At 38.2% G+C, this 19,587-nt stretch overlaps 1 protein-coding gene across 3 annotated transcripts in view; it reads left to right on the forward strand.

Annotated features, from left to right (window-relative positions):
• Nucleotides 1-18,872, forward strand: part of PTCH1 (patched 1) — a 76,857-nt gene extending 57,985 nt beyond the window's left edge. For 2 of the 3 annotated variants that reach the window (XM_032774099.2, XM_075067219.1), the window contains 8 exons: nucleotides 272-455; nucleotides 2,041-2,321; nucleotides 3,882-4,019; nucleotides 7,576-7,718; nucleotides 10,656-10,755; nucleotides 11,955-12,209; nucleotides 13,366-13,897; nucleotides 15,864-18,872. In XM_032774099.2, the coding sequence (XP_032629990.1) occupies nucleotides 272-455; nucleotides 2,041-2,321; nucleotides 3,882-4,019; nucleotides 7,576-7,718; nucleotides 10,656-10,755; nucleotides 11,955-12,209; nucleotides 13,366-13,896 (1,632 nt within the window). In that variant the 3' untranslated portion in view covers nucleotide 13,897; nucleotides 15,864-18,872. The remainder of the gene's footprint in view (nucleotides 1-271; nucleotides 456-2,040; nucleotides 2,322-3,881; nucleotides 4,020-7,575; nucleotides 7,719-10,655; nucleotides 10,756-11,954; nucleotides 12,210-13,365; nucleotides 13,898-15,863) is intronic. The other variant, XM_075067218.1, reaches the window with a different exon arrangement.
• Nucleotides 18,873-19,587: the final 715 nt, after the last annotated feature.

The following is a 19,587-nucleotide window of genomic DNA, read 5'->3' on the forward strand; positions in this document are numbered from 1 at the left end:
TCTGGAACCATCTGCTGGTTTAATGTTTATAATAAATATTATATGCTTTTCACAAAATAAAACAAAACACTTTTCTAAAATTCAATACAGATATTTAGATATTTGCTCACTCTCAAACAATAGTCTGTTTAGTCACTTAATGTGAAGTCACACACAAAAAATGATTCTGTATGTGTGTTGAATATTCCAGTCTTTTTGTTTAAAGCTTTGCAGCAAGAGCTCTGAAAGCAAAACTCCTTTCTGAAAGGCTTCTAATCTTCCCATTTTGCAGTTGACTAAACAGCGTCTGGTGGATGCAGATGGAATCATTAACCCAAATGCTTTCTACATCTACCTGACAGCCTGGGTTAGCAATGACCCCGTGGCCTACGCTGCCTCTCAAGCCAACATCCGGCCTCACCGTCCAGAATGGGTCCATGACAAGGCAGACTATATGCCAGAAACAAGGCTGAGAAGTAAGTAACATTTAATCTTAATGTCTTATAGTTTATATAAGTGCCTCACTCCTTCCTTAAAGGCCCAGTAACTCTCTAGTTACTTGACACTGTACAGATCTCAGAAGCATAAACAGAACAATATATTGTGTTACTTTAAAACCTTGGGAGACAGATGCAGTTGTGTAATATAGTATAATGTGGTACCACTGCAGGACTTTATCATGTTGAATAATTAGTTGTATAATAGTTTATATCTAAGCTCTAAAACTTGCATAAGACATTTCTTTTTAACACTGCTTGTTAATTTTGTATGCAAGGGAAACCTTCACTGTGCATAACATTCTGACTTTGCCATTGCAGAGTTTTGTCATTGAAAATTATATCATGTTTATCCTAAATTTGTTACCCTAGTGTGGAAGAAATTTTTGGCAAGTTAGGTCATTCATATAAGCCACCTATACCTGTATTGTGCTAGAGCTGTTTGGGTAGTCGAGAAGTCAGTGTAAGAAAGTGTCATCCTTCCTTTCCACCTGCCCCCATTCACCTTTTTACATTATGAATGGTAATCCTGAGGTGATTTTCTTTGCTTTTACACTGGATTTATGGGGTGGATTGCTAGTTGGTTACTGAGGGATGGAAGGGGAGAGGATTGGTTCTCTTAGAAATGCGATTGGATAACAAGCAAGTTGTGCTTCACTGTATCCGAACCCTAGAGCTTTGTGGCAGTCAGCCAAGTCTTGTCTTAATGAAAATTTATAGTTGAGATTATAATAGGGCAAATCATGTTTAGCAAGTCAACTGAATGACCCTGCAGGGTCTGGAACACACAGCGGCAGTAACTAAATGCTTGTTGTGGAAGACTCTTTTTTCTTTTGGTATTACAGTAGACTTAGCGTTACATTCAAAAAGAAGCATGGAAAATTTAAGTTTGTCAGATCATTAAAGGATAAAATGTTATGTATTTCCTCAATAAGCTTTACTGTTAGGGTTTTTTTTTTACTTTTTGTATGGATAGTGGTTTTAAAATAGCAACTGAAGAATTACAAAATAGAAAGGCCTGATTCACCACTGCATAACTCTAGTTTAGAACCAGTTTAATTCCACTGATTTTAGATAAAGATATGTTGACTTCACAGGAATTATACCAGCATAAAACTGGAGTAACATTTTATTTGAAACTAATCTTTTTTCAAACAAAATATTTAAAATATAGGGAGAAGTGTTTGAGAAGGTTGTCCTTTTATTTATTTTACATTACATACAGAGTGCTATGGACAGATAATAAAGTGATATGTGCCACAGTAATTCATATATATAATATTAGATACCCATTTACATTAAATAATATCATCAAGCTGGTCTTGAGTATGATGTACAGTGTAATAACTGAATTACACTGCCAGGTGTGAAATATAGTCATCGGTTGTGATTAGAGTTTTTCAAGTTGCCATCGAAGTTCTGGAGTTTAAACAAAGTAATTAATATTGACTCAAATTTAACACTTTTCTGCCAAAAACAAAGTGCTTTAATCATATTTATTTCTCTGCATATTGTTTTTTCTTCCTCTACAATCTGTATTTAAACATTATAATCTTTCTCTTAGTTCCAGCAGCTGAGCCTATTGAATATGCTCAGTTTCCTTTCTACCTCAATGGATTGCGTGAAACTGCTGACTTTGTGGAAGCTATTGAGAAAGTGAGAGCTATCTGTAACAACTACACCAGCCTTGGCGTCCCCAGCTACCCAAATGGATACCCATTTCTCTTTTGGGAACAGTACATTGGGCTTCGTCACTGGCTTCTCTTGTCTATTAGCGTGGTTCTGGCTTGCACATTTCTGGTGTGTGCCCTCTTTCTCCTGAACCCCTGGACGGCTGGGATCATTGTAAGTTTATTATAAGGTTCTTTGTTAAAGGAAAATTCCTTTCAGCCTAGCTCTTGCTGCAGTCAGAAAGGTTTTGTTTATGTCTGGGCCTCTGGTGGAGTATATATATTGCATCATTCATGGTATATTTATTCAACTTGAGGGGGTAGGGTTCATGGTAAAGGTATAACCCTTAATAACCTTAATCTTTTGACCACGCTTTAGTAGCTATAAACCTTTCTTATAAACATAACTAAACTTTTGCCCCTGCTCAGATACTTATGAACATGAGAAATGAAGCATGGAGGGAAAATGGAATTTTTAAGTACCTATTAAAAAATTCTACATTCCCTGCACCCCCAAGTTTTTTTAAATCAAACAAAATTATTTTTCATGGCAGTTTTATTATTTCTACATCTTGCCCATAAACAGTAAATTACTGTACTAACTTCTAAATGTGAATCTCAGAAGGATAAGAAGGAAGTATGGCTAGGTGAACAGTTGTACAATACACACTGAAAAAGGAGTGTAAGTATGTCTTTAAGGAGAAAGAGCAGTAAAATTATAAATGATACAGAATACTCCTTTATGAATTCCTTGTAATAAACATTCATGTTAAATTGAATTATGATGTTCCTGTGTTTAAATTCCATAAACTATTGTATAGCTTATAAAATACCAGAAGTAGAAAAGTACAGAGCAGTCTCTAGTTTTTGTACTGTACATTTGTGCAACAGGTATGTTAAAAGGTAAATGTTTAGTCTAGAATATTTTTCATAGCACTCAATCAAACAATTTATGTTATCATTCATGATTCATTAGCTTATAAAATCATTTATTGTAGCACTTACATTTTTTCTTGGGAAAAGGGGTTCATTTTAGAGTCCTCCATCTCTTTTAAAAATGTGTATTTTTTTTTGTTGGCTCCAGAAACTTTTAAGTCTACTCCACAGATTTCCCCCACCTCTCTACATTTTTTTTACAAGATAGATGAAAGAAAATAAAAGCTTTCCCTTAGATTTAACTGTTTGCTTTGTCCAGGCCAATCCCTGTAAGTTTCTTCAAAGCCAAGAGACTCTCTGTAACCTGACACTCATCAGCTGATTATGGCATTCACTGTCTTCCGGGCTTTAAACCTGCCCTTGAGTCATCTTCACTTACTCCATGAATTCTGCAGAAAGAACCCAAACCAGCTGTTTAAAAGTTGCTTTTCTACTTTTGCCTTCCTTTAATTTTTGAGATTTTTGTTGGGGAAATGGGTTAAAAAACAGAAAAGTTATGTTCTGATGGATGGGGATAGGGAGGACTATAAATTATGTTTTAGATAGTATTGACAAGAAGTAACCAATGGAAAATTGATGGTTGCTCTGCCCACTGGATCCCGAGGGAATAATTTAAACTTACTCTTTTCAGGTCATTGCCATTGAACTCAATGAAATAAGGAAAAATAGCTTGCCTTTGGAAAGTGAGAGAAAGAGTGCTGTGAGGGTTGCATTTGCTAGTCCCACATTGTTTTGAAAGTCCTTTCCTTCATTTATATAGAGTATAAGAAGTTACTAACAGCTGTTTGAAATCATTTAGGTGGTGGTGCTGGCTCTGATGACTGTTGAGCTGTTTGGCATGATGGGTCTAATTGGAATAAAGCTGAGTGCTGTGCCTGTGGTCATCCTGATTGCTTCTGTTGGCATAGGAGTGGAATTCACTGTTCATGTTGCTTTGGTATGTAAAATTGGAGAGATTTTTAAAATACTTTAAAAATTCTGCCTGAGATTTTTTAAAAAGGGAGCCTGAAGTTAGGCTCCTAAATCCATAGTTAGACATCCAAATGAGTGATCTGATTCTCAAAAGACAACCAAGCTCAAACACTGCACAAGGGTTAGTGTGCGAGTTAGATTGTTGCCTGATAGACCATAATTGATTTGAAAGAATGCTTACCATCTGTTAAGTCAATGATCCATGAAATAAGACTGGATTCAACAATGCACGTTTAAGTGCTTTTAAATATGACTTTACAGGTCTCCAATTAATATGTGGTAGTATTTCTATGATCCGTATCAATATGTGTACTAAGCAGAACTGTTAAGGTCTGTTAAGACCTTCACACTCTTAAGTGTCAGTTCAGACACTACCACTGTCTTGGGCCTTTCTTTTGTCTCTAAGTGCTGCAATTGTCTCTAAGTGCTGTTATTGCTTATAACAATTCATAACTGTGCACTCCCTTTTGTGTCTAGTTGCTGCCTATTATGGCAATTTAATACTTTGGGGAAGATTTTCCTAGGCACAAATGTTGTTAGGCACGCATTCCCATAAATATTAGATGGTAGTTGGGCGCTTGCCTTTGAAATCTCCCATTAGGTGTCTTTGTCTCAGAACATATTAGTTGTTAGTAATAGTCCCAGTCTTGCAGTCCATACGGGAGCAGAATTCCCATTGATTGACTGAAGAGTAATGCAGAAAAAACACAGAGAGAGAGAGAATGTATAAACACAGTTGGAAACATTTTCAAATTGGGTTCCTAAATGTAGGCGCATAAACTCGTGGCCTGTTGTTCTAAAGTGCTAAGCAACTGCAGCTCCCGTTTAAGCCAATGAGAGCTGGCGCCACTGAAAGTCAGGCCATTTATTTAGGTATCTAAATATGGAATATAGTGCCTAATTTTTGGTGTTCAAGTTTGAAAATTTTGGTTTGTTATGGAAATGTTGATATTTCTATTGTTAGAGTTGCATGTAGACTTCCATTTTAAGCCTCATTTTCTGAACACATATCCCTAACTTTTGATTAAACAGCTTGTTTGCAAATTGAAATGCTGAAAATAGCATCAGAGATTTTTTTTCTTAGAATTTGGAAAATGTGGGATTTAAAAAGTTTATATGCTAATTTCCAAAATTACATGTGATTTAAATTAATTCCCAGTGTCTGATGATTTTTTTTAGGCCCACACGTTCTCAACAGTGGTTGGTTTTCACAACTCCCAATGTTACAGACAGAGAGGGCTCTTTACACAGTTAGCACAGGGTCATTCCCATACATTTTTCAGGGGAAGATTATTTAAGAATCGCCATCCATATGGAGAGAAACAATACTGTAGAGAATAGAAAGGAATCAGTCTGGACAGGCCAGTTTAATTATTGTAGGAAGGGTTATACCTATTCATTAATATTTTTGTTTTTCAAAAGTACCATCAGAATCCAGTAGGTTCAAAGAATGAGAGGGGGAAGAGAAGTAGACTGGAGAGAGAGCAGGTGGGGATTAGATGTGGTCCATGACTACAGAAGAAAACCTTGCGTTGGGGAGATGCAAACTGCTGAGGGCATTGCTGAGGGAGTGAGAAGGCATCAGGGACCAGAGGGGAATTTTGAGGATTGGAAACTCAGAAGCATGTTAGGGGTGCAGAAGACTGAGGTGCACAATGGCAGTGAACTGTGGAGTTTTAAGTGGAGGGGGCGGGGGCGAGTGGAGGCAGTAGATTTAAGAGGTCCTTGTGGATGGAGGGGTAATGTGAGGAGAAAGAGACAGGCAGCTGGAAGCATATTTAGGCTTGTTGAGATAAAGCAGCCTGCTAAGGCTTGTGGTGGGATGGTGAGTGTTTCAGAGACCTGGTGCATGTTATGGGGAAACAAATGACAAATTTGAAATAAATAAATAAAAATTGTGACACAAAATTATAAAATGCTTGGCTGTCAGTTCTAAATGGAGAGAGAAACCAAACTAATTTATGTCATATTTTTACCTAAATAAAATCACATGTGGGTAGAGTTTCAGTCCCCAGCAAACTTAAAACGACTTCTTTCCCATACACTGACATTGGAAATAAAACTCTTCAAAAATGGGTTTTACAATGAAAGCACCTAATAGATGTTAAACTATAGCAGCACTGCTGGCTAATGCATTCATAGAACTAACCAAATATAAATAACTTCACCAGTGTTGTATAAACAAAATATGCAATGCTTATAGTGTTGATACAAGATTTAATTGTAGTTGTTTAAAACAAATTCACAATCCACTCGTGGCTCAGTTTTTCTCTGCCAATTGTGAGCTGTGACCTCATTTTTTTTTAAATTCCTCCAAATAAATTCCGCGTCAACACTACACTCATTGTATTATGTATCCTTTAAATTCACAACTATCCATGTGCGTTGCATATATTTTGTTACTATGTTATGGGTCTGATCCTACAGCCCTGGCTCATGGGTCGTCCAGTACACATCGGCTCATGTCCTGTGCTGTGTATGGAAGTGCATTTGTTATCCATAGCTGAGCATGTATATATAAAATGTGCTAACCGTGGGTACATTAGTTTTCCATGGTTCACTGTTATTCTTATAAATCTTGAGTACTGAACTATGTTATATGCTATGAGTTGCTTACTCAGGAGTCATGGGAAGGAAGATAGATTCTCTATAAATTACATCAGTGCTCAAATACTATAGTGATGAGCGGCGGGATGAAACCCTGAGACAGATTTATAGTTGTTTGGTTCTGAAGTTGTAAAAATTGGAAATATATTTGCATAAAATGGAACATAACTATAGTTATAAGAATAAGAAGAGCACAGTCTTGCAGTGCTTGTTTATATGAGAAGACCCACTGAATGCTTTGGGTCAAATCCTTCTCATCTCATTTAGTTAGGGGCTGATTGTGCATAAAGATCTGCTAGCATGGGGTCCTGTGCCCACATGGAGAGATCCCTGACGTCAGTGGAGAATTCTGCTTAAAAAGTGTCAGAAAGATATGGCCCATTAATAGGATGCTGAACTCAGTGTGACTATGCATGTGAGTAGAGGTTGCAGGATCATGTCCAAGTCCACAACAAATAAATAATTCAAGTCATGTGGTCCCTGCTACCATAGAATTCCCATGACATCAGTGGGAGTTTTGCCCAGGTAAGAACTTCAAGAGTAGACTTACAATTTTTACATGAGAAGTTTGTTTAAAATTAAACAAATTCTTTGTGGGTGGGAACAGGCAAACAGAGCAACAAACGAAAATCCTTATGAGGTGGGCCGGGAGTTGTTTCAGAAAATTATTGCTGTGGCCCTGACCCTGCAATCAATCCTCACTCCACTCCCATGACTTCAGTAGCAGCAGTATATAATGACTGCAGATTCAGACCTTGTCCTGAACTCTAGGCAACCACAAAGATATTTTAATAAACTGTAAATTGGAGTAATTAGCTGGGGTTGGGGGAGGAAATGTGCATGCTTTGGGAAAGGCTGAGAGTTTTGAAAGGCTATGTACAAAGAAATGATGACATGGAGTTTATTTTTTACAGGCATTTTTAACCGCCATAGGAGACAAGAACCGCAGGGCTGTCCTTGCACTGGAACACATGTTTGCACCAGTATTGGATGGAGCTGTATCTACTCTGCTTGGCGTGGTAATGCTTGCAGGTTCCGAGTTTGATTTTATTGTCAGGTAAAGCATCTCTTGACTTTTTTTTCTTTTTCTTTTTTTTTTTAAATGTGTACACTCTTGATGTTTGGTCATTTCAGTTTATCTGCTGTTTTACTACTATGCATGCTTACATCATGGTCCTGCTTTACCTCTACTTTATTAACTCCTTGTTACATGCTAGTTGCAATAATACTTCCTTTGCTGACACTGGATTAAGTTCCAGGAAAATTAGACTCCCAGCCTAAAATGAAACAAAACGGGTCCTCTATTGCCTCGTTTGCTCAGTTCTGAAATAAGTTAGCTCCAAATACCTAGTATTGTCCAATGGTTAGCTGGGTTTGACCTTTAACCCAGACTTTTCATAAGTACAGCATTTTGTGGGGAAGGGACAAGAGGAACTATAAACATCCTGAAACCGACACTCTCTTTCCCTCCCCCTTCCCTGTCATCCCTGTATGAAGTCTGCAGCAGGTTTTAACTGACAACAAAATTGAAGCCCTGTTTGGGATGTAGGAAACCATAAGCGTGAACATAGACGTTTGTATTAAAATTTGTAAAGCAAAGCCTGAGGACCTGTTTATGGCTAAAGGCAGGCTGTTTCTTGTGAATTTGTCAAGTATGAGAAGAGAGCAAGGTTTTGTTTTGAAGGGAATTTGAGAAATGCAATGAAATGGATCCTATTCTATTCCAAACAACCTGTGGAGCTCTGCAAAATGGCTAATCTTAGAAGTAACACTGGTTCTTTGTGGCAGACTATGGCCCCCCAAAAAAGCAGGAATGGAGTAGTGCTGGACCAAACATTCATGGTCTGATAGATGACTGGACTGCTCAGACTGAAGTGAGCTTGATAAATAGGTGTAAACTAAATCAGGTCATCTAACAAAAAAAAATGTCAAGGCTTTGAGAGACTGACTACTGAGTTTTAGCTGTGTGTGTGTGCGTGTGTGTTCGTGTGAGAGAGAGAGAGATTTGGAGAAGACAGGGAAAGGAAGGTTATATCCTTGCCTAACAAGAATTGCATAGATTATAGCTTCATGGTCTTCATAACTACACACTATGTACCCTTAAGTGCAGCTTCCACCAAGTCTTCTGTGTGTCTCAGCTTTTGTTGGTGGTGAGGTAATGAGGCAGAACTATTCAGTTAGGGCCTGCTCCTATAACGTGTTGAGCACTTTGTAGGATTGGGCTTTTCCTGCAGATTGAATGAAATGTACAGTAGCATGTTTGCTTGTGTGTGCAATACGTAGAGTATTACAACAGATAGTGTGCACATTTTCATGACATAGTAAATGGCAGCATGTAGTCTTGTTTGATCCAAATTTGGATTTGACATTTGCTTGACAAATAAAATGAGCCTTTCATATTTTAAACTTTTGTTGTTTAACTTTGTCTTTGCCCATCAGTTTCTTTTTTTCTAGCACAATCTGGCTTCAGTTCCCCTTGGTTTTCTAAGACAGATGTAAAATAAACGAGCAAATCTGAAGCATTGTTACAGCGAGTGAAGAAGAATCCAAACTTCCGGAAAGGGATAGTTTAGCCCATCAATGTGTTTAGGAAGATTAAGTAAATTAACAGACATTGTATATGCTAAGTGGCCAGACTTGTAATCAGCCTGTTTATTCTAGTGTTAGATGGATGAGATGCAAATGTGTTTTAATGCCTGTTGTTGATACATGTCCCAGCATGAAGTTCTGGTAGTTTATATTAGTGAAGGAGATTGGTTCCTTGATTTTGCTAATGCAGATCAAAAAATCCAAAATGTTTACAATAGCAGGATATTTGTAGTTTTACAGGAATCTGATATATTTGATCAGATGTGGAAACATAGGCCATAAAGTTTGTTGCCTACTAAACATTGTTATCAGCTGTGGCGCTGTTATTAGGAAACTTGCCCCTACTTTTCCTCCTGCACCCTGACCCTCCAAAAATTTGTCCAGGACTGAGCCTTTGAAATCATTAGTTACAACGCAGCCTTGAGTTTAGTCTGAACTCCAGCTGTGCCGAATACCAACTAGTAAGGCTTCCCTTTTACTGGCAGGTTTACCTTGGTATTCATGAAGGATCCCAGACCTTAGCCCTCAATGGTGGGAAAGGACAACCACTTGTGCACTTTCCTCGTCCTCCATAGTACTTCAGCCTTTATGTTTGAATTGGCTGACGCAAAACAAGAGTATTCAGAGATGCTAAATTGTTCAACAAAAGATTAGCCTGCAATGCAGCTCTGCCATTGTGGAGTGCTCTTACTCAGTACAATGCTGAAGCTTACTACAGAATGGGCAGGATTTTCTTGGCAGAAAGCTGGTTCCTGTGTTCTAAAAAGGTTGCAATTTGAGCTATTTGGTAAAACTGGAACTCACAGAATTCTAGGCGGAAAGTTGTGATTAATGAACAGCAAGGGAAAGCCTTACCTGATACACTAGAGATTTAATTAGAGATTCCACTGTTAGATGCAGAAGCATTTCACAGTGGATTAGCTGCTGGGAGAAGTGGGCTTCTTTTCCTTCTAGGCTAAATTGTTTAAATTCTACACCCTTCACTTCATTTGTTTGCGTCTGCTGGGTTTTCACTAATGGGGGCCCCTTTTCATTGTATTTGTGCTTTCAATCCATTCAGCCATTCAGTTCACATTCCATATTTTTGTGTTTGTGTAACACATTTATAAATAACATTACATACCACAAGATTTTGGTAAATTAACAAACTCATTTTTTTCTTTCCTTTATCAACTAACACTTTGGGTTGTGGAATGTAGCTTCTGTAATCCAAAAGGTAATAAATAAATTAATACATTTATTAATAAAAAGTCATGATTTTGTACAATATTTTTAAAGTTTCTGAGACTTGTATTAGCATATTTTTCTTTTTAAAAGTTAAATTATTTTTGGGAGTAGTATGCAATCTTCTGTATTCCTAATAGTATTAATGGCCCTTTTCTCCCTCTTTTAAACAATATTTCAGGTATTTCTTTGCCGTTTTGGCTATTTTAACCATTCTGGGAGTTTTAAATGGATTGGTGCTGCTTCCAGTTCTTCTTTCATTCTTTGGACCATATCCTGAGGTCAGTAGTTACATTTATGAGTAGAAGAAATTAATGTGTCCTTTTTTTCTTTCTTTCCTAGAAACCTATTATTCACTTTGTAATTCTGATTTTTATTTGTTGCTTGTTCTTTTTTTGTTTTATTTTTAAAAATATATTAAATGTGGTTTCTTTTCTTAATTTGATATTCTTGATTAGTAATTGGAAGGTGTCTTGTATAATAACCAGTGGGCTGGAAGTTGTCCCTTTGATTTAGATACAAATGCATGATTTTTAATTAGCTTTATTTTTAAGCAGAATTTCATGTATTAGCTATGCCCTAGGAGCAGGGATTTCCTCAACTTCTGCATTCTACAGGCCATTTTGTGAAAGAGCGCTCCTTTTGTAGATCTGTGTTTCCTCTTAGCACTCCAGCCCCTAAATTGCTTCATTCTCAAAATATTTAACTCAGCAGACCACCAGGAAGGGCTCCCCACACCAGTGGTGGTCCACAGACCACAGCTGGAGAACCACTGCCTTAGGCCACAAGTCTGCAGAAGGATCCTCCCTTATCAACAAATACACTCTCGTGGTATCCTGTTGGCTTTAGTGAGATCCTGGACTGCTGTAAGGGTCCATGCGGTCGATCCGTTTGCAGGATCAGGGCCTTAAACCATCCAGTGCAAGTCCTACAAGAGAGCATTCGTAGCCTTCAAACTTCCACTTGATAGCTCATTGGGTATATCACAGTTACCCCTGTAAGGCATGATCATTGAGTTTTCTCTAGAGTTATTAGAAGAGACTAACTTTATAGCTGTGTGTATTGTGTGTGTGGAGATATAGATATGGGGGAGCGTGTGTGTGTGTGTATATATATATAACTCACACACATGGAGTACTTGTGTGTATCCATCTGTCTATGTACATACACAGAATCATATTTTCTAATAGATACACACTATACATATCCATGGAATTACTCTTTTAATGACATACCAAGAAATATGTGCATTATACACCCTTACACACCCAGACATTGACAGGAATATAGGTAATTATGTTCAAATCCACATATAGGCATCGGGTCTTTTTCTTTTTGGTACAGCACTGTGCACAGTAGCAGAGAATGTAGCAAATAATAAATAACAAAATGGTTTTGGTGAGAATAGTAGTTGTAGTTTGGTGAAGAACATTTTTGTTGAATGTTAGTAATTATAAGGAGTTTCAATTGTCATTATTAGGTTTCTCCAGCTAACGGACGGAACAGATTGCCTACTCCATCTCCTGAGCCTGCCCCTGGCATCGTGAGGTTTGCACTGCCACCTGGACACACAAATAATGGATCAGATTCATCTGATTCTGAGTACAGTTCTCAGACTACAGTCTCAGGAATCAGTGAGGAACTCCATCAGTACGAGACCACTCAGAGTTCTGGTGCACCAGTCCACCAAGTAATAGTAGAAGCAACTGAGAATCCTGTCTTTGCCAGATCTACTGTAAGTAACCCACATGTTGGTTTTGTTTTGGCTTTTTGGGAGACTTTGTCGTGTTCAGTTTGTATAGCAATGTTTATATTTCTGACTTTTTTTTTGCTTTGTACTTCTGGCTGCAACTGGCCCAAACTTAACAGTACTTCCAGATGATGGATGCGCAGGCTTTTTCACCTCTTCATTTAGGAAAGAAATTCAGATAAAGTGGTGGTATCAAAGCACAGTGCATTTTCATCAGTAAATGCCTTTGCAGCATACTGACTTGAGCTGGAAGTGCAGGACTGGCAGGTCCTTTGACAACTGTTCCAGATGACCTCTGTGAAAGAGAAGGGAAGGGACTCTGGAATAAATGTGGCTCCAGCCTGAGCCATGTGAACCAGAGACACCCAGAGCAACGTGGACTATCTTCATACTATATTTCTCTTCCAGTAATACATTTTAGAGGATATGGTCTGGTGCAGACCAGGGAAAGAGTGTCTCACGGTTTCTCCAAACCTTGGGTCTGCTGTGTGTCAGTACAGTGCCCAAGCCCTAAGCCACTGGGCCAGCATAACTTTCCTTTCAAAGATAAACTAAAAAGCTCCGTCTCTTACCCCCCAAGATGCTGCACGCTGAGCTGCAATGTGGATCTGTTTTTGTTCAGCAGAGGCCTAAAAATAGGTACAAGCAGAGCCACATTTGAAGTTGGTCACGGTTTATTGACTGATGTGGCCGCTGTGCTTCACGCTTTTTACAGAGATCCAGAAACCAGATTCCTGCAATCTATACAAACCATCCCACTAACATCCTGTGTATGTACCCCAGCTGGAAGAGAGTCTTTGCCAAAGCCCAGCAATTTTGGTTATTGAACCACTTAAGTTGTAGTGCTTGCTATTTACCCCTTTCAAAAGACTGAGCTGTATGTGGGAGGTATACATAATGCTTTCAATGACAGTCCTGTGTTTATCTGCAAAGTTGTACTTCCCAGCAGCTTGTAACAATTTTGGAAGAGAACTGTCTTTGAAAAAGGCACAAATAAGACTTCAGAATGCTTCACTTCTAGAATTAGTCCAGGACAGTACACTTCAGGGCTGTACCAGGGAAAATATTTCTATAGCATGTGTAACTTTTGTTTACATGCTTTAGGACAGAAATTTAACCACATATTTCATTTCATTTCCAGGTGGTTCAGCCAGGGACAAGATGTCATCAGCCAAGTCCAAAATTACAGTCTAACCCAGAAGCAGGGTCCCAGCAGACATGGCATCATAACAAGCAACCTAGACGAGAACTGAGGGAAGGACTACGACCGCCCCCTTACAGGCCGCGCAGGGACGCTTTTGAAATTTCTACTGAAGGGCATTCTGGACCTAGCAATAGGGACCACTCAGGCCACAGGGCTCGCTCTCATAACATTAGAAGCCCAGCATTCACTGCCATGGGTACTTCAGTGCCACCATACTGCCAGCCTATCACTACTGTGACTGCCTCCGCTTCAGTTACTGTTGCTGTACACCCTGCTGTGCACAGCCATAACTCTCATGGAGGAGGCTTTCCATCTTACGAAGGATACTATGAAACTGACCATGGAACATTTGAGGACCCCCATGTGCCTTTTAATGTACGGTGTGAGAGGAGAAACTCTAAAGTAGAAGTAATAGAACTGCAAGATGTTGAATGTGAAGAAAGGACAAATGGCAACAGCTCAGATTAAGGTACATTTTTGTCCTTCCCAGACAAGGAGGGGGCGGGAGGAAGAAGGAAAAAGACAAGACTTTCCTAAAGTATCTTTCCTCCCAGCTGCTTTACCCTCTGGGCAGCAATGACTGGGATTTCCCACCCATAAATATCGGTGCATTTTGCATTAGAAAATTAGCTTGGATGAAACAACAATACTTAGCCCTTGACATCTTCAGAGTTCTGCACAAGTATTCAAGTAAATAGTAGTATCCCAATTTTTCTGGTGGGGAAACTGAAGCAGAAAATTGGATATGTCCAGGGTGCAAGCAGGAAGTGTGATTGCAGTACACGCAGGCATACCTGAGCTAGCTTTGATCAAACTGGCTTGCTAAAAATAGCATTCTAGCCACAGTGGAACAGGCAGCACTATGAGCTAGCCATCCAAGTACAATCCCGCCCAGGATGCTGGTTAGGTACTAACAGGGCTAGCCTGTGCCACAGCAGCTACACTGCTATTTTTATGAGCTGGTTAGCTCAAAGCTAGCTTCCTTATGCCAACACGCACTGCACTTCACCTCCCAATTGCAGCATAGATATACTCATTGATTGACTTGTCCAAGGCCATGGAACAGGAGTCAGAACCTGGATTTCCTGGTACCCAGTGCTATGCTCAGATCATTCAAACAGGCTGCCTCCTAAAATCTCACACAAAACGACGTTTGTTGGGAAGGAGTAAAACCACCAGTTGCTTACATTCAAAAGAAAATGACCCTTGAATATAATGTAGTAAAAAGAATATAAACTACTTAGCCAAATCCTCTGATGAATCAGAACTTCCATGGTTCTGCTGCACAGTGCAAGGCAGGCTGAAGAAAGTATTTGTATGGTGATTACACACATTCCTGCCCAATGCTGCTTTAAGTGGGCTCGATCCATGGCCTCCTGAAGTGGAGTTTTGTGTGTGTGGGCATGTCCAGTGGGTTCTGAACAAATCACCCTATATGGGTGGAGTGCAGCTGCCACTGTTACAGCCTTTGGTCTGTGGTAACCATCATTGAGTTGCTCTGTGGATGCTCCTTAGGTTTGTCAGAGATAATTCCTGACCCTTGAGGATTTAACCCGTAAAATGAAAATGAAAGTAAACTCTCCCCCACCGCCAACGGCTTTGAGGTGATAAAAGAAAGATGTAAAAATTAGAGATGATCAAAAAAGTCAGTGTATTTCAGAAAACATTTTTGAAAGAAGTGAAAATGTTTAATTTCATTCAAAATTTTCTGTGAATGTTTTTGGGGTTCTGCCACCCCGCAAAACAAAATGGTTTTGGAGGAGGTCACTTTCTCACTGTTACTTTTTTTTCCTCTTGAAAAAGGTGTGAAAAAGTATGGGTGTTTTCCCCACAGAAACAAAATGATTTTTTTGAAAAGTTTCAAAGTGTTTCATTAGCACACAAAAAACACTGAACAAAATGAAAATTTTCATTTTGGTTGAAAAGACATTTTCCATCAAAAATTTCCAAAGGGGAATATTTTACCAGTTCTAATGAAAATACTTTACACTTTTAAAGCTTCTATCCAAAGATTTTGAAGTATTTTTATAGTTCTGTATAAATGTATCCTCACAGCTCTCCTAGGAACATGGCAAATAGTGGAGTCCCAAGGAAGTGGATTCTGAGGCAAAGAGAAGGCTAGGTTCAAATTTTCCAAAAGCGGACACTAATTTGGGTACCTCAGTTGGTGTCCAATTTGAAATACCTAAGACCTCATTCTCCTGCAGCTTCCATTGACTTTAATTGGAGTCCAGTACACAGAAATGGAGGCACTCAAAATTAGTGGACATTTAAAACATGACATCTGTGACAGAGATGGGAACAGAGTCCAGATTTCCTAACTCTTGGTCGTGTACCTTAATCACAAGAACAATCACATGCATTTTGGGTTGGTTTGGTTTATTTATTTTTCTTAAGCTTTAAGTGAACAGTTGTGTTTTCTCTCTTTTGTAAAGGGTAACAACTGAAGCAAAGAAGAGGCCAAAGATGGGGAAACCTCCTCTTTCCAGAACTGCTTGAAGAGAACTGCTTGAAGTTGTGGAAAAGGACATGCTGCATCAGGATAACAGTTCACTGTTACTGTAACCTATTGTATTATGTTGTTAAATATTTCTATAAATATTTAAAAGGTGTACACATATGTAATATACAAAGGAACAATGTAAAGTAGTATAATCTGGAGTTAACTCTTGTTAATAGAGTGGGACAATATTGTTTGTGTTCTGTACTTATTGTACAATGATCTCTGTGCCACAACTAAGCTTAATCTGGTCCTAAATTTCAGCATATGTTGCTGCTGCTTAAATATTGTATAATTTACTTGTGTAATTCTATGCAAATATTGCTTATGTAATAGGATTTTTTGTAAAGGTATGTGTTTAAAATATTTTAAAATTTGCATTTCACAACCCTGTGGTAGTATGAAATGTTACTGTTAACTTTCAAACACGCTATGCGTGATAATTTTTTTTAAAATGAACAGATAATGAAGAAAAGCACGTTAATCTTGGTGGTTTAAGTTGGTTGTCTATGTGCAGGTTTTGTTTTGTTGTGTGCATGTTTGTGTATGTATGTTCCCAGAGTACTGTAGTGTAATTTTTTTTTTAACTGTATGTTAACCCTTAGTGGGCTCATTAACTCACTGATACTGGCAGAGTCAGGATTTTCCTATTGCTAAGTGCCAGTGAAAAATGCTTTGGCACTTAACAACAGAATCTCCAGACTGCTATTGTCAAGGGAATCATTAAAATAGAAGAGGGGACAGGAGGACAGGGCATATGGATTCTATTACTAAATCTTCCACTGACTTGCTGTGTGTGACTTTTGGCAAGTCACTTAACCTCCTCATGCCTCAGTTTCCACATCTGTAAAAAGGGGATAATAATACCTACCTCCTAGCGGTGTTGTGAGGCTTAATTACTGTTTGGAAAGTGCTTTGATATCCTTTGTGAAAGGTGCCATGTAAGTGCAAAACATAATCATTTTCCTTAACTGCAAAGGGTGTTGGGTTTTGAAAGTTGCTAAAATTCAGTTAGCATATGCCTTTGTATGTACTGATGCCATATTTTGATATCGATACTGTAAAACAGAGTGCTACTGGAATAATCTGGTTGTTTATTACAGTAACGGCACAGTTCAAAGCAATCTGGCATTCCTCATCACTTTATTTAAATGGCATAAAGTAAGTTAATATAAAGTGACAAAAATTACATTTTTTTTTTATTATTTTCTTCATCTATTTTCACTTCTTATTTTACTGATCTGCTTGATCCAGGACCATAACGATTGACACCTAAGGCCTGGGGTGATTTTTCCCTCCCCTCTAAGGTAACTCTTACTGCATTAGTAGTTTTAATTAAAATAGCTAAACTGTACTGGGAGCCCTTCATTAATCTAATTTAGCTTCTTTTCTTTTTTTAAAGTTAAAATTGAATGTTTACATATATATACAAATATTCAGTTTAGAAAAAACACAAGATCTGTGTTTTTAAATACAATTGGCCACTCCAGGCCAGGCATTGTTTGATTGGAATTTGTACTTCTCCAGTGGCTGAAAGGGTCTTTTCCTGCAGGCCTCCCCAGCAGAGTGGAGGAGTATGATCATCATGCACAAATTGTCATGCCTTTTTTGCTCCCTTGAAAACACTTTGACATGGGGCACTTGTTTAGAGGTATCCAATGTGAACACTAAAAGAACAGCTGATGAGCCTGGCATTGTCCTGGTGGTACATAAGCTACTGTTTAGATGCACACTAAGGGTTAATCCGGTAACTGCCTACTGGTCCAGCTCACTGTCTAACATGAAAACTCTTAATGACAAAAAGACAACAGGCCCCAATTTAGCACTAGCAGTGTAGTGACCTCAGATCATAAAAACTCTGCAACAAAACTGTATGATACTAATTGGAAGCTACCTTCAACTGCGAAGTGTACGTGTTACTGTGTCAGAGGTCACTGTGGCTTCCCACTGATATTGCTTTGGTATCAGTCAGTCACTCCCCTACCCCTACTTTTTTTTTTTTTTTTTTTTTTTGGTAGATGGTGGGAGGGAGGGAGCAAGGAAGTGTTTTGATGCCTCATCTCTTCTCTCCTTCTCCCCCTGCCCCCCAATTCCTTATTCTGTGTGTTTGTGTGTGGGTGAGCTGTCTGCTTTCTGCACAGTTTAGACCTTTTCTCCTATAGTCACATTGGCAAAGGGAGAACTCAGTGGCTGGCAACTTTGTGTTTTATGGTTTGTTTTTTAACTTTTTTTAATCGTGGGTGATATTTATATTTTTGTATCATAAGAATGTTTTCTTACAGTATTTGTCATGCCAGTTTATAACAAACAAAAATTGCAGGGATTTTATTTCTATTGGAAACACTATTACAGCTATGTTTTTACTTTTAATGGAATTTTTATTTGTATAGAATGCTTACTAATGTTAAATAGGAAAGAGTATATAACATTTACATTAAGGACTCATTGTAGGTTTTAGTGTAAGGAGTAAAAAGGAAAAAAATATTCAAACTGGGTCTCATTGCCTGCCTATTTTGGCAGGAGTGGGTTTGTGTCATTTCAGTTACAAAGATAAAAGTATGCCATATAATTTATTTATATGAAAATTTATTTTTGTAGTGTACATAATAGTCATCAAGTCTTTTGACAGAAGTATATTTTTAAAGAGTTTATATGTAATGATGATACCATTATGTTTTGGAACATTGCTGAGACATGATTACAGTGCACACTTTTCATTTTAAACCCCGTTGCGGAAAAAGAAAATGTTTAACAGTGTTGAGAAAGAAAGAGAGTGTGAATATTCATACAATTCTGAATTGTGTTTTAGTTACCATTTGTGATCTAATGTGGTTCTCATTTTAAACCTGGAGTGGCAATTGTACAAACTCTCTAAATATTAATGTTCAAACACTGATAGAAATTCTAACATGAATAAAAAATATTATAACTTATTGATTACGTATTTGGTTGTTTGTAGAATGGTTTTTTTACAGTACATAAGCTATGTAACAGAAAATTAGCAATAATTTTTGGCAATATATGATTGATCAACTTACTAGATTCTACAGTCAAAGGCATCAGTATTAATGCACCAGTTCTTACTTTTTATTACCAGAGTTGGGCCTGAGCCAAACACGAAAAACTGAATCCTCCTTCTGAATTTCAGATCTCTGTAACTGGCCAAACCAAACCCAAGATCTCGAATCTCCCAAACTTGGGGTTTGAATCTGGGATCCTCCTGTGTTCAAAATATTTGGAATCTGTTCAGATTTGGCCCCTTCTGGAGGCAGATCCAAGCTGTAAACTCCAATCCAAACTACAGATGCCAGGTTTTGGTTTGGCCCCCTCTCTGTTTACTCCTACCTCCCTTTGTATATGTAATATTAGGCAAAGTTAATCTATCACCCTGTGAAACTGTGGATTATTAATTGCATATTTTTCAACCAGAACATAGTTTTGCATAAACATTTTAAAATATTGGAGTCAAATAGTCTCCAACACAGGTTATTTCTGCATAGGAGACTAGAAATTATATGTTTGGCCTCTGCATATTTCGTTGTTCCCCAAGGTATAGGGGAGAGAGAGAGGACAGATTTTGTCTACTCTGTGGAACAATCAAAGGAGTTTGATTCGTGAAACTTGACTAGTGCAAGAGGTTGGGATATCTTCAACTTCCT

This window comes from Chelonoidis abingdonii, chromosome 6 (assembly GCF_003597395.2).
Source record: "Chelonoidis abingdonii isolate Lonesome George chromosome 6, CheloAbing_2.0, whole genome shotgun sequence".
NCBI lineage: Eukaryota > Metazoa > Chordata > Testudines > Testudinidae > Chelonoidis > Chelonoidis abingdonii.